The following is a 27,278-nucleotide window of genomic DNA, read 5'->3' on the forward strand; positions in this document are numbered from 1 at the left end:
CAATAGATGCAGAAAAAGCTTTTGACAAAATCTAACACCCATTTATGATAAAAACTCTGCAGAAAGTAGGCATAGAGGGAACTTTCCTCAACATAATAAAGGCCACATATGACAAACCCACAGCCAACACCTTCCTCAATGGTGAAAAATGAAACCATTTCCACTAAGATCAGGAACAAGACAAGGTTGCCCACTCTCACCACTCTTATTCAACATAGTTTTGGAAGTTTTAGCCACAGCAATCAGAGAAGAAAAGGAAATAAAAGGAATCCAAATCGGAAAAGAAGAAGTAAAGCTGTCACTGTTTGCAGATGACATGATACTATACATAGAGAATCCTAAAGATGCTACCAGAAAACTACTCAAGCTAATCAATGAATTTGGTAAAGTAGCAGGATACAAAATTAATGCACAGAAATCTCTTACATTCCTATACACTAATGATGAAAAATCTGAAAGTGAAATCAAGAAAATACTCCCACTTACCACTGCAACAAAAAGAATAAAATATCTAGGAATAAACCTACCTAAGGAGACAAAAGACCTGTATGCAGAAAATTATAAGACACTGATGAAAGAAATTAAAGGTGATACAAATAGATGGAGAGATATACCATGTTCTTGGATTGGAAGAATCAACATTGTGAAAAGGACTATACTACCCAAAGCAATCTACAGATTCAATGCAATCCCTATCAAACTACCAATGGCATTTTTCACAGAACTAGAACAAAAAATTTCACAATTTGTATGGAAACACAGAAGACCCCGAATAGCCAAAGCAATCTTGAGAACGAAAAACGGAGCTGGAGGAATCAGGCTCCCGGACTTCAGACTATACTACAAAGCTACAGTAATCAAGACAGTATGGTACTGGCACAAAAACAGAAAGATAGATCAATGGAACAGGATAGAAAGCCCAGAGATAAACCCATGCACATATGGTCACCTTATCTTTGATTAAGGAGGTAGGAATGTACAGTGGAGAAAGGACAGCCTCTTCAATAAGTGGTGCTGGGAAAACTGGACAGGTACATGTAAAAGTATGAGATTAGATCACTCCCTAACAGCATACACAAAAATAAGCTCAAAATGGATTAAAGACCTAAATGTAAGGCCAGGAATTATCAAACTCTTAGAGGAAAATATAGGCAGAACACTCTATGACATAAATCACAACAAGATCCTTTTTGACCCACCTCCTAAAGAAATGGAAATAAAAACAAAAATAAACAAATGGGACCTAATGAAACTTCAAAGCTTTTGCACAGCAAAGGAAACCATAAACAAGACCAAAAGACAACCCTCAGAATGGGAGAAAATATTTGCAAATGAAGCAACTGACAAAGGATTAATCTCCAAAATTTATAAGCAGCTCATGCAGCTCAACAACAAAAAAACAAACAACCCAATCCAAAAATGGGCCGAAGACCTAAACAGACATTTCTCCAAAGAAGATATACAGACTGCCAACAAACACATGAAAGAATGCTCAACATCATTAATCATTAGAGAAATGCAAATCAAAACTACGATGAGATATCATCTCACACCAGTCAGAATGGCCATCATCAAAAAATCTAGAAACAATAAATGTTGGAGAGGGTGTGGAGAAAAGGGAACCCTCTTGCACTGCTGGTGGGAATGTGAACTGGTACAGCCACTACGGAGAACAGTATGGAGGTTCCTTTAAAAACTACAAATACAACTACCATATGACCCAGCAATCCCACTACTGGGCATATACCCGGAGAAAACCATAATTCAAAAAGAGTCATGCACCAAAATGTTCATTGCCGCTCTATTTAAAATAGCCCGGAGATGGAAACAACCTAAGTGTCCATCATTGGATGAATGGATAAAGAAGATGTGGCACATATATACAATGGAATATTTCTCAGCCATAAAAAGAAACGAAACTGAGCTATTTGTAATGAGGTGGATGGACCTAGAGTCTGTCATACAGAGTGAAGTAAGTCAGAAAGAGAAAGACAAATACCATATGCTAACACATATATATGGAATTTAAGGGAAAAAAATGTCATGAAGAACCTAGGGGTAAGACAGGAATAAAGACACAGACCTACTAGAGAATGGACTTAAGGATATGGGGAGGGGGAAGGGTAAGCTGTGACAAAGCGAGAGAGTGTCATGGACATATATACACTACCAAACGTAAATAGCTAGTGAGAAGCAGCCGCATAGCACAGGGAGATCAGCTCGGAGCTTTGTGACCACCTACATGGGTGGGATAGGGAGGGAGGAAGGGAGACGTAAGAGGGAAGAGATATGGGAACATATGTATATGTATAACTGATTCACTTTGTTATAAAGCAGAAACTAACACACCATTGTAAAGCAATTATACTCCAATAAAGATGTAAAAAAAAAAATCTACAAACAATAAATGCTGGAGAGGGATGTTCATCGACAGATGAACAGATAAATAAGATGTGGCACATATATACAATGGAATATTACTCAGCCATAAAAAAGAACAAAACTGAGTTATTTGTAGTGAGATGGATGGACGTAGAGTCTGTCATACAGAGTGAAGTAAGTCAGAAAGAGAAAAACAAATACTGTATGCTAACACATATATATGCAATCTAAAAAAAAAAAAATGGTTCTGAAAAACCGAGGGGCAGTACTGGAATAAAGATGCAGACGTAGAGAATGGATTTGAGGACATGGGGAGGGGAAAGGGTAAACTGTGACGAAGTGAGAGAGTGGCATGGACTTATATATACTACCAAATGTAAAATAGATAGCTAGTGGGAAGCAGCCACATAGCACAGGGAGATCAGCTCAGTGCTTTGTGTCCACCTAGAGGGGTGGGATAGGGAGGGTGGGAGGGAGACGCAAGAGGGAGGAGATATGGGAATATATGTGTATGTATGGCTGATTCACTTTGTTATAAAGCAGAAACTAACACACCATTGTAAAGCAATTATACTCCAATAAAGATGTTTAAAAAAAAAAAGAGAGAAAATGAAATGCTTTTAACATTGCTTCATTAATGTATGGTTTTGCTGACAAAAGAGCAGAAAGAAAGGAACACTCATGGAGGGAAACTTGCGATACACAGTCTGGAAAAGAGTTTGGTTATATGTCTGAAACCCTTATGAAGAAAGTTTTCTAGTCTTTGACTCACTAATTTCACTGTTAGGAATCTATCTTTTAAAAAATCATCAGACTAATAGGGACCTACTGTATAGCACAGGGAACTCTTCTCAATACTTTGTAATGACCTACATGGAAAACGAATCTAAAAAAGAGTGGATATATGTATATGTATAATTGATTCACTCTGCTGTATAGCAGAAACTAACACAACATTGTAAATCAACTATATTCCAATGATAATGTTTTAAAAAATCATCAGAGATACAATTTAATATCTATGCATAAGATGTTCATTGTTGTTTAGCAGAAAAACAGATATAAATTTGCAAAAATAAGAGGTAAATAAATTAGGGTTCATTCAAATGACAAGTTATCCCGCTGCTAAAAGATATGTATTTGTGAAGAACTGCTAATGACAGATAAAATGTTGTTGATATTACACAGGGAAAAACAGTAGGATTTTAAATATTATAGTATGACCCAAAAGCAATATGTAAAAATATTTAGGCACATATACACCAGAAACATTTATGCTGGCATCTATGGTAGTTAAGAGCATGGCCTTTGAAAACAAACCGACCTGGTTCAAATCCCAGCTGTGCTGCTTTCCAGCTGTATAACCTTGGGCAAGTTAGTTAACCTCTGTGTGCCTCAGAATGCTCACCTGGAAAATGGGGATAACAGTAGCTACCTTACAGAGCTGAAGAGACATTACATGAGATAATTCATGCAAATGGCTCAGCAACATGCCTGGCACTCTGCAAGTGCTCACTAACTACTAGCCATTAGGAGCATCATCAACATAGGAGACGAATGGGGGGAAATGCACCTAAACGTTAACAGGGGTTACCTATCTCTGGGTGGTAGGATTCCAGATCCTTTCAATTTTCTCCTCTGTACACTTCTTGTTTTTTCAAAGTTTCCACAACAAGTGTTATGGAATCAGAAGGAAAAAGGTGTTACAGAAAAAGAACGTCTGGTTAATTATTAGTATTTGCTACGTGCGGTGGTGGACGGAGGCAGGAAGGGGGCAGCACGTGGGGCAGAGAGCGAGCAGCGCTTTCACTCATTGCTGGTGGTTTCTCGGTGCGCTGCAGCCGCCGCCATCCGTCACAAGCCTCGCTACTCACAGGCGCAGTCCCTCGAAAGCCGTCCTCTCCGGTGTTGGTCACAGGAAACTCGCCCTGCCAAATGTTGGCATAATGTTGGCCCTTCGGCTGCAGTCTGTTGCCCCAGGGGAAGAGTCTGTCAGAAGAGACACAGGCATCAGCCTGTCAAACAGACACAGGCTTCTGGACGAAAGTCAAGAGGAGGAAGGCAGTGAAAGAGAGAACATTGCTTGCTTGTTCCGAGTGAGCTATTTTTAAAAAAAAAAAAAATACATAAAGCTTTTAATCAGGATTTTTTTTTTAAACTTCTGCACAACCAGTTCATGTCAAGTTCACAACAACCTTGGTCTCTCCCGAGGACTCAGGAGGCCTGAAATAAATCACAGAACTAAAAGAAGGGCTTATAGGAGGCTGGGAAAGCAGACATCATCCTGGACTTATATGGAAGCATGATCAGGCAACATCACACCGCACTTTTTTATAAAGCCTTCGTTATTTTAAGGAGCCTTTCCTAGATGTGACCCAAACATGAGTTTTCTGTCTCATGGCTCTGGAAGCAAAAGATGTATTGCTGCTTCAGGAGATGCCTAAAATAAGAAAATCCAAAAAGCAAGGCAGCCTGCCAGGAGGCTCTAAGGAGGACTATGTGACACGGGGATGGGGGCTCAATTGGCGTAGCCCACCTCACCACACACATGGCTTTGGGAGACTGTCAGGGGGTGGTGACCCCTGCATCCATGTTTCCTAAGTAACTTCACGGGCAGGAAGAAAGCCCAGTAGGAGTAAGCTGCGATCTGGCTGTGGTTTTAAATCAACTGTCCAGCCAAAGTAAGTTCCGTAGATTTAGAAAAAGGTCCACATACTGTTAGGCAAAGACGAGACCCTCCAAGTACCTATTTTGCAGGCCTCCTCGACAGCTGTACTCCCACTCAGCTTCCGTGGGCAACCGCTTTCCGGCCCACGTGCAGTAGGCGACGGCGTCGTTCCAGGAGACGTGAAGAACCGGGTGATCTGGCCTGGGGAACAGCGAGAGCAGAGTGAGCAGGGCAGGAACCAGAACAGGAACAGGAACAGGAACCGGCAGGACCGGCTTCAGCAAAGTGCCCGTCAGCACCTTCACCTCAATCTGTGATGCTGAGGTGGGCCTGGTCCCCAAATCCAGCCCCAGCCAGGTCACATCTGTCACCCTCTACCACGGGTTTCTGACATCCCAGGCTCCCAAAGAGGTTATGATCCCGCTTGGAACAAGACTCAAAACATTTCTTCACTTTGCATGCAGGCCTGGACCTCCAGAGAATCTCACTTGGTGCAGTAGGTGTGGAGACGCGCCAGCCAGATCCCCCTATGAGGAAGGAATGATTTTCCAGCTGCTGGGCGTGACATCAGCAGAAGCTTCCAGCTCTCGGCTCCTTCAGGAGAGCTGCAAAGAGCCGCCTTACAGCCAGCAAGGACCAACCACGGCAGGGGCATAAAGGCGCAGCCGTGTGAGTTCACCATAGCTAAATCCTACGCGTCATTTATACCCCAGAGCCCTAGGGACTGGGTGGGACATCCTGGACCTGCACTGTAGTCTTGGCTTCTCTCTCTGCCCAATCCTGTTTCCTCCCCATGCCTTCCACAGGTGTGGATCCCCTTATATAAATATTCTTCACACCAAGCTCGATCTAAGCATCTGTTTCCAGAGAATCCAATCTGTGATACTTGGCCTTAAACTTTGTGTCTTTCTGCTACAGATGAGTCAGCTATATGTGCCTCACTCTAGCAAGTGAGGAATCTAGCAGATTCCAAGTAAGTCTTTATTTTTTCTAAAGGTATAGAGGGGTAGGGAAGGTTAGGGGGAAAGTTTGAGAGTAAGGGGATAAACATATTTACCCAGCACCAGATAACTTTAATTCCCTGCTCACTCGTTCTCAGGTGGACTCTACATTCCTAGGCTATTTCTTAAGCATCTTTGAATTCCCTACAGTAATTACACCACAACTTTCACTTATTCTTTAAAAGCGTTTTTTGAGTACCTATTACATGCCAGTCACTGTTTTCAACACTGATATTAAGACATGCACTTTTCTCAGAAGAAGGACTCACTCAGTGGATATAATACATTCCACTCTCAGTTCTCCTTCTACCCTTCACTTTTTCTTCTACTATTAAATTCGGGAAAGAAGACAATTGGGACCTAAGAGGCCGTCAACCTGAGGTACCCAAGAATCCTACAACTTTCCACCTCATGGCTTATTTCTACCACAGAGGCTACCACCTCAGGCTTTGAAAGATTTCTGACGTTTTCAAGGGGCTATATCCCTAAAGCTGCATTTCATGTGCTTCCAGATTCCTGACAATGAGGTCAATAACCGGGAATGCTGTCAAAAATAGAAGCTCGAAAATCCCATCTGAAAAATTGGGTTAGGGGAACAGTTTTCTTGGGCTGTTGAGATGCTGAGTCCTGACCCAAACCTTTCTGCGTCTTCAGGGCTTAAAGTGCTATCCATTTTTGCTTGAGATAATTATTTCTTTGCCACCCTGGAGACTTGCTGACCGACTTGCAGCTCTGTGGTTTTTCGGTCAGACGGTGGCTTCAAAGTATGTCAGTCTAGGACTGGAGATAACATGAGTCCTAAACCCAAGGGATGAGCTTCTACAGTGGCCACCTGGCAGGACACCACCACTTATCTGTAAGACAGATGGTCTCCTTCCTCACAATGACCCACTCATGAGGGAGAGCAAACAGACAAGTTGTAAAGGTTAAACATGTCATGAGATTTGTAATAGGCCTGTCAAAGGGGGAAAAAATCTCCAAGAGGGAACCCTCTGACAGGCCAAATGAGGAAGGAGGAAGGCCACTTATTAAGAGCTCTCTGTGAGCTAGGTGCTATATTTGGGTCTGTACATACAGTATTTCCTGCCATCCTATTTTCCTACCGACCAAGTCAGTAGAGTTTGTCATACTCACTCTTTTATAGAAGACGGCCACTGAGTTTCTTTTCAACAGCATAGGAACCTATTTTGGAATGAAACATGTCATCTGGGGAAAGACCCACCAGCCTCACCTGTTCAGGACAGTAGAGTCGGGCCCTTCTGGGTGTCTCCAGTTAGCGCCTTTAACAGGTAACCACCAGGGAGCAGCTGCCACCTCAAAGCAACCCAGAATAAGCTGAGGTTAGCTATGATGCCTCTAGAAAAACACTGACTCAGTCTGTGCAGAAAAAAATCTCTCTTAAGGTCTTCAACTTCCAGTTGACTTACCAAATAACTTTACCAGAATATCAAAAATAAAGATTTATATGTAACTAAATCTAACAAATAAGCATTATCTTGGGAATTCTCTGGCGGTCCACTGGTTAGGACTTGATGTTTCACTGCTGTGGTCCAGGTTCAATCCCTGGTTGGGGAACTAAGATCCAGCAAGCCACACGCTGTGGCCAAAAAAAACCAAAAGCATTATCTCCCATCATAAAGCACCACAGTGATTAAATAAATATGTATCTAAATGGTGTGTGTCTCCAAGAATTTTAAAAGACACACTGCTAGCTAACCCTCTATAATCTCTAACAAGTGAGACAGGTAGTACTCCTCCTATTTAAAAGATGGTGAAACAGCATTAATCTTACAGTTAAGTGCCAGGCTGAAGGTCAACCAAGGTAGTCAGAGACCAAGCTGAAGCATAGCAAAAAGAGCTGAAGTGTGTTTTCAAAAGACCCTGGTTAATATCCAGCCCAACAATAGTTGTATGGCTCTGGGCAAGTTCACTGCTTGCCTGGCCCCAGAGTCCTCATCTGTGAAATGGGAGCAGGCCCGCCTGCCTCACCTACCTCAGACTCAAAGGAGGCTGCATTAGATAGGACTGGGAAGTGCTCAGCCCAGATCCTGTTCCCAGAACCTTACCTCCTACTTTACAGTTTTGTTAACCCAAATATCAATATCAAGTGGCCCTCATTTAGTGATTGATTGAGAACTTGGCTTTGGAGTCAGGCAAAATGAGATGTGACTCATGGCTCTGCCACTCCCACGGTGACCCCTGGCAACCTAATCAACCTCCCCACACCTGTTTTCTCATTTGTAGGTGAAGACAGTAACAATGCCTACCTCAGGGGTTATTACAAGGAGGAAACAGAACATATACACAGGGCTTAGGACTATGCGTAGCACTTAGCAAGCACTCAGTAAAGGGAACCAGTCTCAACTATGGGCCTCATGATAGGAAGAGTCACAAAAAAATTACCATCATCAATGATGCTAATACTAAGGAAAGAAGTTTGCAAATGTTTCTTCTAATATAAACCAGAGCAGACTCAAGGTTATCCCCATGACAATGTTACTCTCAATCCTCTGCGTCCTGATGAGCCAGCCTGAGTGGAAGAGAAGGGGGAATGTGTTCCTGCTAACAATTACAGCAATCACTGAAAACACCAAACCCTGTCTTGTTCTTTTTTCACATCAGCGCAATCAAAACATTCATGGTATTCCAATCACAATTTGATGGAAAAAGCCAAATTCTTTTATATTTCAACGAAAGAGGCATTGTGTCCTTAAAGGACACTACTGCAAAGTGTTTTATTTTTCAGAGAGCAGGAGAGGTGAAAGGCATGGCTTCTTCCTATTCCTTCTGTGGCACTGCGGAATCTTTAATGGGGAGATGTTCTCGCTGACTACTCTGCTTGATGTTTAGGTGCCAGTGACAGGTAACTCATTCCATGTCAAGGGAAGACCTGCAGAGAAAGCCCAGGTCATCCCACTCTTACATTCCAGTATCTTTACACCACTCACCCACCTCTACCCCACCTCCAACACTAAGGCCACCAGAAGGTTCTATTTCTCAAATAAAAAATAAAAAATTTTTAAAAAAGAAAAAAAACCAAACAGGAAAAATGTTAACCTTCGTTAAATCTGGGTGGTAGGAACTAGAATGCCTATTTTTCTTATACCCTATTGTGTTTTGAAATATTTCATCATTAGCAATTTTTTTAACATCTTTATTGGAGTATAATTGCTAACACAATGGTGTGTTAGTTTCTGCTGTATAACAAAGTGAATCAGCTATACATATACATACATCCCCATATCTCCTCCCTCTTGCGTCTCCCTCCCACCCTCCCTATCCCACCCCTCTAGGTGGACACAAAGCACCGAGCTGATCTCCCTGTGCTATGCGGCTGCTTCCCACTAGCTACCTATTTTACATTTGGTAGTGTATATATGTCCATGCCACTCTCTCACTTCATCCCAGCTTACCCTTTCCCTTCCCCGTGTCCTCAAGTCCATTAGCAATTTTTTAATAAATTTACTTATCTATTCTATTACTGACGGGCATTTGGGTAGCTTCCAGTTTGGGCTACTATGAATGGTACTACTTCTGTGAACATTCTTGAAAGCTCATGACTTAGTAAATATGCATAAGCATTTCTGCTGATTGCATACTGTGGAGTGGAACTGCTGGATCCCAGGGTAGACACAGGCACAGCTTTAGTAAAGACAGCTGAACACAAGCCTTAATGGCAGAAGTCCTCCACGGTTCCCGACCTTCTTCAACAGGGAACTTCCATGGAGTTGGCTTGTGTGCGGTAGACCCAGGGCAGCTGCTCCAGTGGCCATTGAGTCCATTCCCTTTCCCTCTCCTCTTCCCCTTAACTCACTCTGGTTGCGAATATTTACTGAGCACCTACTATCTGCCAGGAGCTGAGCCTAATTCCTAAAGGGGATCTTCAACTCCCAGACTCCTCTGAGTATGACTTAAGACAGTCGGTATATTGAGAGTTTTTCAATTATTTATTGCACGTATTTATCTTACATGGTTAACTACACAAAGCAGGATACAAAGTGTGAACCTAGGCATTTTATTTTCTTCCAAAAATATCTACAAAACTCAAATTGGTGGGTTCGGGTACCACCTTACACACATCACTTCTATAGCTCCTACTGAACTTCCTCCCTGTCATATACACACACTTGCCTCTCCTTCTAGATATCTGCTTTTCATTTCTCCCACTATCACTCTTGAATGAAATCTTTCACATTTCTTAGCAACCCATCGAAAACAGACCACCTCAGCACTACTGACTTATTAGGCCACATAATTCCTTGTTGGAGGGGTGCTGTCCCGTGCATTGTAGGATGCTCAGCCGCATCGCAGACCCCTCCCCACTAGATGCCAGTAGCATCCTACCCACAACCCAACTATGACAACCAAAACTGTACCCATATTCACCATGCCCCAAACAAGACAAAGCTACGGGTCCTATAAGGGAACCTAACGGCATCGCCACCTGTCAGAAAGACTGTAAGTCCCCATTGTAATGGTCAGATGCAGAGTCAGGAGCCATTTCCACATAGGACACATGAAGAAGGAAAGGTAAGTAATCAAAGTCACCCACAACAGAAGACTGAGCTCAGAGGTAGTACATCATTCATCATAGCCAAGTTTTCCTGGGAAAGCCATGTTTTCTGGCCAAACTAATGGCAAATCCCATCAAGTGTCACCAGGTGCCTTCTTCCAAATATCACAGTTAACTCCATGTTTTTATTTATGTATTTATTTATTAGCATCTTTATTTGAGTATAATTGCTTTACAATGGTGTGTTAGTTTCTGCTTTATAACAAAGTGAATCAGCTATACATAAACATATATCCCAATATCTCCTCCCTCTTGAGTCTCCCTCCCACCCTCCCTATCCCACCACTAGGAGGTCACAAAGCACCGAGCTGATCTCCCAGTGCTACGTGGCTACTTCCCACTAGCTATCTATTTTACATTTGGTAGTGTATAATGTCCATGCCACTCTCTCACTTTGTCCCAGCTTACCGTTTCCCCTCCCCCTGTCCTCAAGTCCATTCTCTACATTTGCATCTTTATTCCTGTCCTGCCCATAGGTTCTTCAGAACCATTTTTTTTTTTAGATTCCAAATACACGTGTTAGCATAAGGTATTTGTTTTTCTCTTTCTGACTTATTTCACTCTGTATGACAGACTCAAGGTCCATCCACCTCACTACAAATAACTCAATTTCATTTCTTTTTATGGCTGAGTAATATTCCATTGTATATATGGGCCACATCTTCTTTATCCATTCATCTGTTGATGGACACTTAGATGGCTTCCATCTCCTGGCTACTGTAAATAGAGCTGCAATGAACACTGTGGTACATGACTCTTTTTGAATTATGGTTTTCTGAGGGTATATGCCCAGGAGTGGGATTGCTACGTCGTATGGTAGTTCTCTTTTTAGTTTTTTAAGGAACATCCATACTGTTCTCCACAGTGGCTGTATCAATTTACATTCCCACCAACAGGGCAAGAGGGTTCCCTTTTCTCCACACCCTCTCTGGCATTTACTGTTTGTAGATTTTTTGATGATGGCCATTCTGACTGACGTGAGGTGATACCTCATTGTAGTTTTGATTTGCATTTCTCTAATGATTAGTGATGTTGAGCATCCTTTCATGTGTTTGTTATCAATCTGTATATCTTCTTTGGAGAAATGTCTATTTAGGTCTTCTGCCCATTTTTGGATTGGGTTGTTTGTTTTTTTGATATGGAGCTACATGAGCTGCTTGTAAACTTCGGACATCAATCCTTTGTCAGTTGCTTCATTTGCAAATATTTTCTCCCATTCTGAGGGTTGTCGTTTCTCCTTGTTTACGTTTTCCTTTGCTGTGCAAAAGCAGGTAGGATTGTATTGCTATAAACTTCCATCTTACAACTGCCTTTGCTGCATCCCATAGGTTTTGGGCCATCGTGTTTCCATTGTCATTTGTTTCTAGGTATTTTCCGATTTCCTCTTTGATTTCTTCAGTGATCACTTCGTTATTAAGTAGTGTATTGTTTAGCCTCCATGTGTTTGTATTTTTTACAGATTTTTTTCCTGTAATTGATATCTAGTCTCATAGTGTTGTGGTCGGGAAAGATACTTGATATAACTTCAATTTTCTTAAATTTACCAAGGCTTAATTTGTGACCCAAGATATGACCTATCCTGGAGAATGTTCCATGAACACTTGAGAAGAAAGTGTGTTCTGTTGTTTTTGGATGGAATGTCCTATAAATATCAATTAAGTCCATCTTGTTTAATGTATCATTTAAAGCTTGTGTTTCCTTATTTATGTTCATTTTGGATGAGCTGTCCATTGGTGAAAGTGGGGTGTTAAAGTCCCCTAGTATAATTGTATTACCGTTGATTTCCCCTTTTATGGCTGTTAGTATTTGCCTTATGTATTGAGGTGCTCCTATGTTGGATGCATAAATATTTACAGTTGTTATATCTTCTTCTTGGATTGATCCCTTGATCATTTTATAGTGTCCTTCTTTGTCTCTTGTAATAGTCTTTAACTTAAAGTCTATTTTGTCTGATATGAGAATTGGTACTCCAGCTTTATTTTGCTTTCCATTTGCATGGAATATCTTTTTCCATCCCCTCACTTTCAGTCTGTATGTGTCCCTAGGTCTGAAGTTGGTCTCTTGTAGACAGCATATATACGGGTCTTGTTTTTGTATCCCTTCAGCCAGTTTATGTCTTTTGGTTGGAGCATTTAATCCATTTACATTTAAGGTAGTTATCAACATGTGTGTTCCTATTACCATTTTCTTAATTGTTTTCAGTTTGTTATTGTAGGTCTTCTTCCTTCTCTTGTGTTTCCTGCCTAGAGTAGTTCCTTTAGCATTTGTTGTAAAGCTGGTTTGGTGGTGCTGAATTCTCTTAGCTTCTTCTTGTCTGTAAAGGTTTTAATTTCTCTGTCGAATCTGAATGAGATCCTTGCTGGGTAGAGTAATCTTGGTTGTAGGTTTTTCTCCTTCATCAGTTTAAATACATCCTGCCAGTCCCTTCTGGCTTGCAGAGTTTCTGCTGAAAGATCAGCTGTTAACATTATGGGGATTCCCTTGTATGTTATTTGTTGTTTTTTCCCTGCTGCTTTTAATATGTCTTCTTTGTATTTAATGTTTGATAGTTTGACTAATATGTGTCTTGGCGTGTTTCTCCTTGGATTTACCCTGTATGGGACTCTCTGCACATCCTGGACTTGATTGACTGCTTCCTTTCCCATATTAGGGAACTTTTCAACTATAATCTCTTCAAATATTTTCTCAGTCCCTTTCTTTTTCTCTTCTTCTTCTGGGACCCCTATAATTCGAATGTTGGTGCATTTAATGTTGTCCCAGAGGTCTCTGAGGCTGTCCTCAATTCTTTTCATTCTTTTTTCTTTATTTTGCTCTGCAGTAGTTATTTCCACTATTTTATCTTCCAGGTCACTTATCCGTTCTTCTCCCTCAGTTATTCTGCTACTGATTCCTTCTAGAGAAGTTTTAATTTCATTTATTGTGTTGCTCATCATTGTTTGTTTGCTCTTTAGTTCTTCTACATCGTCGTTAAACATTTCTTGTATTTTCTCCATTCTGTTTCCAATATTTTGGATCATCTTTACTGTCATTACTCTGAATTCTTTTTCAGGTAGTCTGCTTATTTCCTCCTCATTTGTTTGGTTTCGTGGGTTTTTACCCTGCTCCTTCATCGGCTGTGTGTTTCTCGGTCTTCTCATTTTGCTTAACTTACTGTGTTTGAGGTCTCCTTTTCGCAGGCTGCAGGTTCATAGTTCCCATTGTTTTTGATGTCCGCCCCCAGTGGCTAACGTTGGTTCAGTGGGCTGTGTAGGCTTCCTGGTGGAGGGGACTAGTGCCTGTGTTCTGGTGGATGAGGCTGGATCTTGTCTTTCTGCTGGGCAGTGGTGTGTTTTGGGGTGTCTGTGACCTTATTATGATTTTAGGCAGCCTCTCTGCTAACGGGTGGTGTTGTGTTCCTGTCTTGGTAGTTGTTTGGCAGATGGTGTCCAGCACTGTAGCTTGCTGGTTATTGAGGGGAGCTGGGTCTTAGCCATGAGATGGAGATCTCTGGGAGAGCTTTTGCTGTTTGATATTACATGGAGCTGGGAGGTCTCTGGTGGACCAGTGTCCTGAACTTGGCTCTCCTACCTCAGAGGCACAGGCCTGACACCTGGCCAGAGCACCAAGCTCCTGTCAGCCAAATGGCTCAGAAGAAAAGGGAGAAAAAAAGAAAGAAAAATAAAGTTATTAAAATTAAAAAATTTTTTAATTATTAAAAATAAAAAAACTAAAAAGTCATAAAAAAAAGAACACAAGAAAGAAAGAAGAGAGCAACCAAACCAAAAAACAAATCCACCAATAACAAGTGCTAAAAACTATACTTAGAAAAAAAAAAAAAGAAAAAGGACAAACAGAACCCTAGGACAAATGGTAAAAGAAAAGCTACACAGACAAAATCACACAAATAAGCATAGACATACACACTCACAAAAAGAGAAAAAGGAAAAAATATATATATATGTATATATAAAAATAAGAGACCTACCAAATCAATAAACAAATCTACCAATGATAATAAACTCTAAGTACTAAACTAAGACAAACATAAAACCAGGAACAAATTAGATGCAGAAAGCAAACCACAAGTCCAAAGTTGCTCCCAAAGTCCACCACCTCAAGTTGGGATGATTCGTTGTCTATTCAGGTATTCCACAGATGCAGGGTACATCAAGTTGTCTGTGGAGATTTAATCCGCTGCTCCTGAGGCTGCTGGGAGAGATTTCCCTTTCTCTTTCTCTTCTTTGTTCGCACAGCTCCTGGGGTTCAGCTTTGGATTTGGCCTCAACACTGCATGTAGGTCACCTGAGGGCGTCTGTTCTTTGCTCAGACAGGACGGGGTTAAAGGAGCCGCTGATTAGGGGGCTCTGGCTCACTCAGACCAGGGTGAGCGAGGGGTATGGAATGTGGGGCGAGCCTGCGGCAGCAGAGACTGCCATAATGTTGCACCAGCCTGAGGTATGCTGTGTGTTCTCCCAGGGAAGTTGTCCCTGGATCCCGGGACCCTGGCAGTGGTGTGCTGCACAGGCTCCCAGGAGGGGAGGTGTGGATAGTAACCTGTGCTTGCACACAGGCTTCTTGTTGGCTGCAACAGCAGCCTTAGCACTTCATGCCCGTCTCTGGGGTCCATGCTGATAGCTGTGGCTCGTGCCCTCCGGAGCTCCTTTAGGTGGTGCTCTGAATCCCCTCTCCTCACGCACCTGGAAACAACTGTCTCTTGCCTCTTCAGCAGCTCCAGACTTTTTCCCGGACTCCCTCCCGACTAGCTGTGGTGCACTAGGCCCCTGCAGGCTGTGTTCCGCAGCCAACCCCAGTCCTCTCCCTGGGATTTGACCTCCAAAGCCTGAGCCTCAGCTCCCAGCCCCCACCTGCCCCAGTGGGTAAGCAGACAAGCCTCTCAGTCTGGTGAGTGCTGGTCGGCACTGATCCTTTGTGCGGGAATCTCTCCGCTTTGCCCTCTGCACCCCTGTTGCTGCACTACCCTCCGTGGCTCTGAAGCTCCCCCCACCACCACCCCCCGTCTCCACCAGTTAAGGGGCTTCCTAGTGTGTGGAAGCTTTTCCTCCTTTACAGCTCCCTCCCAGAGGTGCAGGTCCTGTCCCTGTTTTTTGTCTCTGCTTTTTCATTTTTCTTTTGCCCTCCCCAGACACGTGGGGAGTTTCTTGCCTTTTGGGAAGTCTGAGGTCTTCTGCCAGCGTTCAGTAGATGTTCTGTAGGAGTTGTTCCACATGTAGATGTATCTCTGATATATTTGTGGGGAGGAAGGTGATCTCCACGTCTTACTCCTCTGACATCTTGAAGGTACCCCTCAACTCAATGTTTTTAAAAACTGTTCTTGAACGCCTGGTCATGTCTCGAAAATAAATGCTATTCTACTATGTTTAGGAACTTATGAAATAAGCACCTTTTGAGAGTCATATATGAGCCAGTTAATTCAAGTTTACGTTGCAAATTATGACATCTCTCATTCCTTTTCTGTAACAGAAATACTCTTCAGGTGTGTTGTTTCCAGATTCACAGCAGCAACATGATTGGACTAGCATATGTGACAAGCCTCATCCTAAAAAGAGAAATTTGGGTGTTGGGGGGGGTGGGGAATGTGGTTGCCCATCTACATATATTCTGTTCAACTGAGACACTTCTAGCTGAGTTACAGCACTCCCTCATATCCAGGGCGAAAAGGACTTAACTTGACCTATTTCAAGTCAACCATCTCCATAGCGACTGTCTTGGGTTTAAGCTGAAACAGCTGTACCAGACAGCCAGCAACCAATTACAATGTAAATAGGATCCTTGTGCGTATTGATAACCCCTTGAGAAATGGACTTCGGAGAGCAAAGACATCGTTTCCCACCTCTCCCTAGGGACATAACCATACATGTAGTAACAGCTTAAAGAAAAGAAAAGGGGAAGACAGCAAAGGTGCCTTTATTCTTGCCAAGTGGTAAATTATGCTTCTCATACACACACAGCCTAGAATGAAGTCGGCACAGGAAAAAGAGCACTGTGTAATTATGCACATTCAAGTGTAAAGATGTCAAGTTCACAACTTTACAACTGTTCTTTTAAAAATTGAATGCATTTAGACAAGAGAATTAAAAAGATGGACATTTCTTGAAACGCAGTATAAACATGACAGTTACCCCATAAAAAGAGCCTGGGAGAATTTTTCAACTGGCACCGGGAAACAATGAGAAATCACAGATCTGTTCAAATTCATGAAGTATAAATAAAACTGGGTGAGAATCAAATGCAACTAAAGGAATAAAATGGAATAGAAAGCAAACAATGAGTAAAAATCTCTTTCTTCAACACCTAACACAAATGTAGAAAATTGAGAACTAGGCTAAAATAAAGACTAAAAACAAATTCATCATGAAAATAGATAGGTACTCGAGTCTGACAGCTTATTTCAAATTAAATCCTAAAGCAGGTACCTCGACTACTTAATAGAACACATTAGAGTGAAAAATCCATGCTTTTTCAAACAGAGTACAAATATTTAAGAAATTTAAGGCAGATCTGAAATGTCTCAATACTTTTTGCTTCAGTTCGTAGTGAAATTCCTCATGCTAGAATACACTGCATTCCATGACACCAATCAGTATACTCTAAACATTCATTACGTTTCCTTAAGAGAGTAGCAGAAATCCTATAGACTCACTCATTATAGACAATGTGTAAAAAATAGCCTAACTGAGCAGGCAGACAGCAGAAGAAAGAAAAAATACAATCCTGCAGCCTATGGAACAACAACCACATTCACAGAAAGATAGACAACATGAAAAAGCAGAGGGATATGTACCAGATGAAGGAACAATATAAAACCCCAGAAAAACAACTAAATGAAGTGCAGATAGGCAACCTTCCAGAAAAATAATTCAGAATAATGATAGTAAAGATGATCCAGGACCTTGGAAAAACAATAGAGGCAAAGATCGAGAAGACGCAAAAAATGTTTTACAAAGAAATACAAGAATTAAAGAACAAACAAACAGAGATGAACGATACAATAACTGAAATGAAAACTACACTACAAGGGTTCAATAGCAGAACAACTGAGGCAGAAGAACAGGTAAGTGACCTGGAAGACAGAATGGTGGAAATCACTGCTGTGGAATAGAAAAAAGAAAAAAGAATGAAAAGAAATGAAGACAGCCTAAGAGACCTCTGGGACAACATTAAACACAACAACATTCGCATTATAGGGGTCCCAAAAGGAGAAGAGAGAGAGAAAGGACACAAGAAAATATTTGAAGAGATTATAGTCGAAAACATCCCTAACATGGGAAAGGAAATAGCCACCCAAGACCAGGAAGTGCAGAGAGTCCCATACAGGATAAACCAAAGAGAAACACACCGAGACACATAGTAATCAAACTGGCAAAAACTAAAGACAAACAAAAATTATTGAAAGCAGCAAAGGAAAAACAACAAAAAACATAAAAGTGCACACCCATAAGGTTAACAGCTGATTTCTCAGCAAAAATTCAACAAGCCAGAAGGGCGAGGCATGATATACTTAAAGTGATGAAATGGAAGAAACTACAACGAAGATTACTCTACCCAGCAAGGATCTCATTCAGATTCAATGGAGAAATCAAAAGCTTTACAGACAAGCAAAAGCTAAGTGAATTCAGCACCACCAGACCAGCTCTACAACAAAAGCTAAAGGAACTTCTCTAAGTGGGAAACAGAAGAGAAGAAAACAACCTACAAAAACAAATCCAAAACAATTAAGAAAATGGTAATAGGAACATACAAATCGATAATTACCTTAAACGTAAATGGATTAAATGCTCCAACCAAAAGTCACAGGATTGCTGAATGGATACAAAAACAAGACCCATATATATGCTGTCTACAAGAGACCCACTTCAGACCTAGGGACACATACAGACTGAAAGTGAGGGGACAGTAAAAGATATTCCATGCAAATGGAAATCAAAGGAAAGCTGGAGTTGCAATACTCATATCAGATAAAATAGACTTTAAAGTAAAGAATGTTACAAGAGACAAGGAAGAACACTACATAATGATCAGGGAGTCAATCCAAGAAGAAGATATAACACTTATAAATATATATGCACCCAACATAAGAGAAGCTGAATACATAAGGAAAATGCTAACACCTATAAAAGAGGAAATCGGCAGTAACACAATAACAGTGGGGGACTTTAACACCTCACTTACATGAATGGATAGATCATACAAAATGAAAATAAATAAGGAAACAGAAGCTTTACATGACACAAGAGACCACATAGATTTAACTGATATTTATAGGATATTCCATCCAAAAACAGCAGATTACACTTTCTTCTCAAGTGCACATGGAACATTCTCCAGGACAGATCACATCTTGGGTCACAAATCAAGCCTCAGTAAATTTAAGAAAATTGAAATCACATCCAGCATCTTTTCTGACCACAACACTATGAGATTAGAAATGAATTACAGGAAATTAAACGTAAAAACCACAAATGCATGGAGGCTAAATAATACGTTACTAAAAAACCAAGAGATCACTGAAGAAATCAAAGAGGAAATCAAAAAATACCTACAAACAAATGACAATGAAAACACGACGATCCAAAACCTATGGGACGCAGCAAAAGCAGTTCTAAGAGGGAAGGTTAGAGCTAGACAAGCCTACCTCAAGAAATAAGAAACATCTCAAACAAACCATGTAACCTTACACCTAAAGGAACTAGAGAAAGAAGAACAAACAAAACCCAACGTTAGCAGAAGGAAAGAAATCATAAAGATCAGAGCAAAAATAAATGAAATAGAAACAAAGAATACAATAGCAAAGATCAATAAAACTAAAAGCTGGTTCTTTGAGAAGATAAAGAAAATTGATAAACCATTAGCCAGACTCATCAAGAAAAAGAGGGAGAGGACTCAAATCAGTAAAATCAGAAATGAAAAAGAAGTTACAACAGACACCGCAGAAATACAAAGCATCCTAAGAGACTACTACAAGCAACTCTATGCCAATAAAATGGACAACCTGGAAGAAATGGACAAATTCTTAGAAAGGTATAACCTTCCAAGACTGAACCAGGAAGAAATAGAAAATATGAACAGACCAATCACAAGTAATGAAATTGAAACTGTGATTAAAAGTCTTCCAGCAAACAAAAGTCCAGGACCAGATGGCTTCACAGGCGAATTCTACCAAACATTTAGAGAAGAGCTAACACCCACCCTTCTCAAACTCTTCCAAAAAATTGCAGAGGAAGGAACACTCCCAAACTCATTCTATGAGGCCACCATCACGCTGATACCAAAACCACACAAAGATACTACAAAAAAAGAAAATTACAGACCAATATCACTCATGAATATAGATGCAAAAATCCTCAACAAAATACTAGCAAACAGAATCCAACAACACATTAAAAGGATCATACATCATGATCAAGTGGGATTTATCTCAGGGATGCAAGGATTCTTCAATATATGCAAATCAATTAATGTGATACACCATATTAACAAATTGAAGAATAAAAACCATATGATCATCTCAATAGATGCAGAAAAAGCTTTTGACAAAATTCAACACCATTTATGACAAAAAACTCTCCAGAAAGTGGGCATAGAGGAAACCTACCTCAACATAATAAAGGCCATATATGACAAACCCACAGCAAACATCATTCTCAATGGTGAAAGACTGAAAGTATTTCCTATGAGATCAGGAACAAAACAAGGATGTCCACTCTCGCCACTATTATTCAACATAGTTTTGGGAGTCCTAGCCATGGCAATCAGAGAAGTAAAAGAAATAAAAGGAATATAAATTGGAAAAGAAGAGGTAAAACTGTCACTGTTGGCAGATGACATGATACTATATATAGAGAATCCTAAAGTTGCCACCAGAAAACTACTAGAGCTAATCAATGAATTTGGTAAAGTTGAAGGATACAAAATTATTGCATAGAAATCTCCTGTATTCCTATACACTAATGAAATATCTGAAAGAGAAATTAAGGAAACACTCCCATTTACCATTGCAACAAAAAGAATAAAATACCTAGGAATAAAGCTACCTAGGGACACAAAAGACCTGTATGCAGAAAACTATAAGACACTGATGAAAGAAATTAAAGATGATACCAACAGATGCAAAGATATATCATGTTCTTGGATTGGAAAAATCAATATTGTGAAAATGACTATAGTACCCAAAGCAATCTACAGATTCAATGTATCCCTAACAAACTACCAATGGCATTTTTTATGGAACCAGAACAAAAAACCTTAAAATTTGTATGGAGACACAAAGGACCCCGAATAGCTAAAGCAGTCCTGAGGGAAAAAAAACAGAGGTGGAGGAATCAGACTCCCTGTCTTCAGACTATACTACAAAGCTACAGTAATCAAGACAATATGGTACTGGCACAAAAGCAGAAACACAGATCAATGGAACAAGATAGAAAGCCCAAAGATATACCCATGCACCTATGGTCAACTAATCTATGACAAAGGAGGCAAGGATATACAATGGAGAAAAGACAGTCTCTTCAATAAGTGGTGCTGGGAAAACTGGACAGCTACATGTAAAAGAATGAAATTAGACACTCCCTAACACCACACTCAAAAATAAACTCAAAATGGATTAGAGACCTAAATGTAAGACTGGAAACTATAAAATTCTTAGAGGAAAACATAGGCAGAACACTCTTTGACATAAATCACAGCAAGATCTTTTTTGATCCACCTCCTAGAGTAATGGAAATAAAAACAAAAGTAAACAAATGGGACCTAATGAAACTTCAAAGCTTTTGCACAGCAAAGGAAACCATAAACAAGATGAAAAGACAACCCTCAGAATGGGAGAAAATATTTGCAAACAATTCAACGGACAAAGGATTAATCTCAAAATATATAAACAGCTCATGCAGTTCAATATTAAAAAAACAAACAACCCAATCAAAAAATGGGCAGAAGACCTAAACAGACATTTCTCCAAAGAAGACATACAGATGGCCAAGAAGCACATGAAAAGCTGCTCAACATCTCTAATTATTAGAGAAATGCAAATCAAAACTACAATGAGGTATCACCTCACACCAGTCAGAATGGGCATCATCAGAAAATCTACAAACAACCAACGCTGGAGAGGGTGTGGAGAAAAGGGAACCCTCTTGCACTGTTGGTGGGAATGTAAACAGATACAGCCACTATGGAGAACAGTATGGAGGTTCCTTTAAAAACTAAAAATAGAATTACCATATGATCCAGCAATCCCACTACTGGGCATATACACAGAGAAAACCACAATTCAAAAAGACACATGCACCCCAATGTTCATTGCAGCACTATTTGCAATAGCCAGGTCATGGAAGCAACCTAAATGCCCCTCGACAGACGAATGGATAAAGAAGATGTGGTACATATATACAATGGAATATTACTCAGCCACAAAAAGGAACGAAATTGGGTCATTTGTGGAGACATGGATGGATCTAGAAACTGTCATAGAGTGAAGTAAGTCAGAAAGAGAAAAACAAATATCGTATATGAACACATATATGTGGAGCCTAGAAAAATGGTACAGATGAACCAGTTTGCATGGCAGAAATAGAGACACAGATGTAGAGGAGAAACATATGGACACCAAGCGGGGAAAGCGGCTGGGGTGGTGGTGGTGGTGGTGGTGGTGGTGTGATGAATTGGGCGATTGGGATTGACATGTATACACTGATGTGTATAAAATTGATGACTAATAAGAACCTGCTGTATAAATAAATAAATTAAATTTAATTTAAAAATTAAAAAAAAAGAAAAACGGCCTAAGAGATCTTTAGCATCAAAGAACCCTTTAAAAGTGATCTAGTTGACTCATTCTCAGTTGAGAACTCCATAAACATGGGGAAAGTAGATTTGCAGCTTTTTACTACAATTTTTTTTATTGAAGCATAGTTGATTTATAATATTGTATTCGTTTCAGGTGTACAACATATACTCCACTTAAAGTTATTACAATAGCTCTATTTCCCTGTGCTGTACAACATATCCTCGTTCCCTACCTATTTTGTACATAGTAGTTTGTATCTCTTATTCCCCTACCCCTATCTTGCCCTTCCTCCCTCTCCTCTCCCCACTGGTAACCACTATATTGTTCTCTGTATCTGTGAATCTGTTTCTGTTTCATTATATGTATGTTTGTTTTACTTTCTGGATTCTATATATGTGATAAAATACAGTATTTGTCTCTCTCTGACTTATTTCACTTAGCATACCTAATAGGTCCACTTAGCATACCTCTAGGTCCAGGATCTGGGGCTTTTTTAAAAATTCATAAAAACAAGACAAAACAATGTTTTACTTTTTTTAAGTAATTTTTTACTTCTTTAGGCAAGGTGACCAAGTAAACTGATATAACCTATCTTGAAATCAATTTGACAATACTCAGCAAAAGGCTACATCATATGCATACCCATAGGGGAGACTGGCTGAGTCCCTTACTGTGCATCCGTATGAAGGAATACAACGTAATAACTAAAAATGATATGCAGGAAAAAAACGTAACTACTTGGATAAATGTTCACAATTTAAAGTGAAAAAAGCCAGTTGCAAGTATGGCTGTACAAATCTGCTTAAAAATATGTCTAGAAAGAGACACACACAGACACACCCCCGCCCCACCAAGAAAAGATTACTGGTATATATACTGAAATGTCTGCAATGATTATTTCTGGGTGGTGAGATGATGGGTGATATTTAATGTTCTTTTTTGTGTCATTTTTCTTTTCTAAATTATCTACAGTGAATACATTTTTTATTCAGATTTTCTAAGTTTGTTCTTCTAACAGAGCTGAGAGTTAATTTACATTGAAAAAACAAAAGTAAGCAATATTAAATAATTATTTATTAATTTAATTAAAATAACATATTCACCATTCTCTATAAACTTTGTTTTTATATTCAGCTTCCAGTTTCATCAATAAGCATACACATTTTTACATATTTTTTCCAAATTGATATGTATTGATTGTTTTCATTTACTTTATAAAATATTTTCTTATGCTTTATCTGAACTTCACAACAAACATTTTTAGAGGATGGACAATATTTTCTCATGTTGATGTACTGTAATTTACCAACCAATCTCCTAACATTGAACCACTGAGGTTATATTCAACTTTGTTGCTTTTTTTACTATTATAGATAACACTACAGTGAACATCTTCAAACATGTTCATTTAGTTTTTGCTTTTCCTAAATTTCTAGAACTGGCATCACTGTACCTAAGAGTGTGTTTCTGTGGCTCTTGCTAAAAGTCATCGTGTTTTTTTTAAAAAAATCAACAACGGATTTTTAAAAATCTACCAACATTAATAGATGGTGTGGCTAGTTTCCCTCTGGAAAGAGGGATGAGTATATGTAAAAATCATGGCACCCCAGAGTGAGGTTTTTATTACAACTCTTCACAAGAAGGCTCCATTTAGGTTCCTTAAATTGCTACTGGCTTAACTACAGACATTTTTTCAATGTATAAAACAGGGAAATTACAGAAAGTCTGAATACTATTTGATTGTTTCTGTACTTTTTTTTCATGGCTTACAAGTTCTGAGGCTTCTGAGAAAAAAGGTCAAACAAAAGACAGAATATAGAAAAGGCATATAAGATGCTTTCCCAGCCTGGCTGCATAGTTAACACACGCAGGATTATAGTGCCACAGGATTTTAAAGACGGGAAGGATCAGGGAGGTCGTATATTTAAATTCCCTCATTTTAAGGATGGAAAAATAAGCCCTGAAATGTGGCAGGTAGTGACAGAGCCAGGAAAAGAACCTGCAGCCGCAGATATTCAATTTATAACTCTGTTGTACTATCCAAGCATTTCCCAGTGGCTGTTTCCCAAGTCTTCCACATGACTTTAGAACGTACAGGGGGGAGAAAAAGTAACATAATCAAAGCATTCAAACTAGCCAGGAAAGCACTGGGTTAATCAATTTATACTAGTTTTTAATTGCAGAACTTCTCAAAATCTTTGAACTGCTAACGTAACGGTTATGGTTTAGTTCTAAGTAAGGGGAGGTTTTTTTTTTTAACATCCTTATTGGAGTATAATTGCTTAACAATGGTGTGTGAGTTTCTGCTTCATAACAAAGTGAATCAGCTATACATATACATACATCCCCGTATCTCCTCCCTCTTGAGTCTCCCTCCCAACCTCCCTATACCACCCCTCTAGGTGGTCACAAAGCACTGAGCTGATCTCCCTGTGCTATGCAGCGGCTTCCCACTAGCTATCTATTTTACATTTGGCAGTGTATATATGTCCATACCACTCTCTCACTTCGTCCCAGCTTACCCTTCGCCCTCCCCATGTCCTCAAGTCCATTCTCTACATCTGCGTCTTTATTCCTGTCCTGCCCCTAGGTTCTTCAGAACCTTTTATTTTTAGATTCCATATATATGTGTTAGCATATGGTATTTGCTTTTCTCTCTCTGACTTACTTCACTCTCCATGACAGACTCAACGTCCATGCACTTCATTACAAATAACTCAATTTCATTTCTTTTTATGGCTGAATAATATTCCATTGTATATGTGTGCCACATCTTCTTTATCCATTCATCTGTTGATGGACACTTAGGTTGCTTCCATGTCCTGGCTATTGTAAATAAAGCTGCAATGAACATTGTGGTACATGACTCTTTTTGAATTATGGTTTTCTCAGGGTATATGTCCAATAGAGGGACGGCTCGGTCGTATGGTACTTCTATTTTTAGTTTTTTAAACAACCTCCAAACTGTTCTGCATAGTGACTGTATCAATTTACATTCCCACCAACAGTGCAAGAGGGTTCTCTCTTCTCCACATCCTCTCCAGCATTTATAGTTTGTAGATTTTCTGATGATGGCCATTCTGACTGGAGTGAGGTGATACCTCATTGTAGTTTTGATTTGCATTTCTCTAATGATTACCGATGTTCAGCATTCTTTCATGTGTTTGTTGGCAATCTGTACATCTTCTTTGGAGAAATGTCTATTTAGGTCTTCTGCCCATTTTTGGATTGGGTTGTTTGTTTTATTGCTATTAAGCTGCATGAGCTGCTTGTAAATTTTGGAGATTAATCCTTCGTCATTTAATCCTTCATTTGCAAATTTTTTCTCCCATTCTGACGGTTGTCTTTTCTTCTTGTTTATGTTTTCCTTTGCTGTGAGAAAGCTTTTAAGTTTCATTAGGTCAAAGGATCTTGCTGTGATTTATGTCAGTGTTCTGCCTATGTTTTCCTCTAAGAGTTTTATAGTATCTGGCCATACATTTAGGTCTTTAATCCATTTGGAGTTTATTTTTGTGTATGGTGTTAAGGAGTGTTCTAATTTCATTCTTTTACATGTACCTGTCCAGTTTTCCCAGCACCACTTATTGAAGAGACTGTCTTTTCTCCATTGTATATTCTTGCCTCCTTCATCAAAAATAAGATGACCATATGTGTGTAGGTTTATCTCTGGGCTTTCTAGCCTGTTCCATTGATCTATACTTCTGTTTTTGTGCCAGTACCATACTGTCTTGATTACTGTAGCTTTGTAGTATACTCTGAAGTCTGGGAGCCTGATTCCTCTAGCTCCATTTTTCTTTCTCAAGATTGCTTTGGCTATTCGGGGTCTCCCTAAGAATTTGTCCATTTCTTTCAGGTTTTCCATTTTATTGGCATACAGTTCCTTGTAGTGATCTCTCATGATCCTTTGTATTTCTGCAGTGTCAGTTGTTACTTCTCCTTTTTCATTTCTGATTCTATTGATTTGAGTCCTCTTCCTTTTTTTTCTTGATGAGTCTGGCTAATGGTTTCTCAATTTTGTTGATCTTCTCAAAGAACCAGCTTTTAGTTTTATTGATATTTGCTATCGTTTACTTCATTTCTTTTTCATTTATTTCTGATCTGATCTTTATAATTTCTTTCCTTCTGCTAACTTTGGGGTTTTTTGTTCTTCTTTCTATAATTGCTTTAGGTGTAAGGTTAGGTTGTTTACTTGAGATGTTTCTTGTTTCTTGAGGTAGGATTGTATTGCTATAATCTTCCCTCTTAGAACTGCTTTTGCTGCGTCCCATAGGTTTGGGGTCATCGTGTTTTCATTGTCATTTGTTTCTAGGTATTTTTTGATTTCCTCTTTGATTTCTCCAGTGATCTGTTGGTTATTAAGTAGTGTATTGTTTAGCCTCCATGTGTTTGTATTTGTACAGATTTTTTTCCTGAAATTGATATCTAGTCTCACAACGTTGTGGTCGGAAAAGATACTTGATATGATTTCAATTTTCTTAAATTTACCATGGCTAGATTTGTGACTCAAGATATGATTTATCCTGGAGAATGTTCCATAAGCACTTGAGAAGAAAGTGTATTCTGTTGTTTTTGGATGGAATATCCTATAAATATCAATTAAGTCCATCTTGTTTAATGTATCATTTAAAGCTTGTGTTTCCTTATATATTTTCATTTCAGATGATCTGTCCACTGGTGAAAGTGAGGTGTTCACTTTCACTATGATTGTGTTACTGTTGATTTCCCCTTTTATAGCTGTTAGCATTTCCCTTATGTAGAGGTGCTCCTATGTTGGATTCATAAATATTTACAATTGTTATATCTTCTTCTTGGATTGATCCCTTGATCATTATGTAGTGTCCTTCTTTGTCTCTTGTAATAGTCTTTATTTTA

General features: G+C 39.6%; 1 protein-coding gene across 1 annotated transcript in view; it reads right to left on the reverse strand.

The window, feature by feature from the left end:
* SUMF1 (sulfatase modifying factor 1) overlaps window positions 1-27,278 on the reverse strand; it is a 112,855-nt gene that overhangs the window by 50,732 nt on the left and 34,845 nt on the right. The window contains exons 4-6 of the mRNA XM_029242995.1: window positions 7,283-7,365; window positions 5,129-5,251; window positions 4,257-4,371 (exon numbers count right to left, since the gene is read on the reverse strand). Coding sequence (XP_029098828.1) covers window positions 4,257-4,371; window positions 5,129-5,251; window positions 7,283-7,365 — 321 coding nt within the window. The remainder of the gene's footprint in view (window positions 1-4,256; window positions 4,372-5,128; window positions 5,252-7,282; window positions 7,366-27,278) is intronic.

This window comes from Monodon monoceros, unplaced genomic scaffold (assembly GCF_005190385.1).
Source record: "Monodon monoceros isolate NGI ecotype Baffin Bay Population unplaced genomic scaffold, NGI_Narwhal_1 Super_Scaffold_3, whole genome shotgun sequence".
Lineage (NCBI taxonomy): Eukaryota > Metazoa > Chordata > Mammalia > Artiodactyla > Monodontidae > Monodon > Monodon monoceros.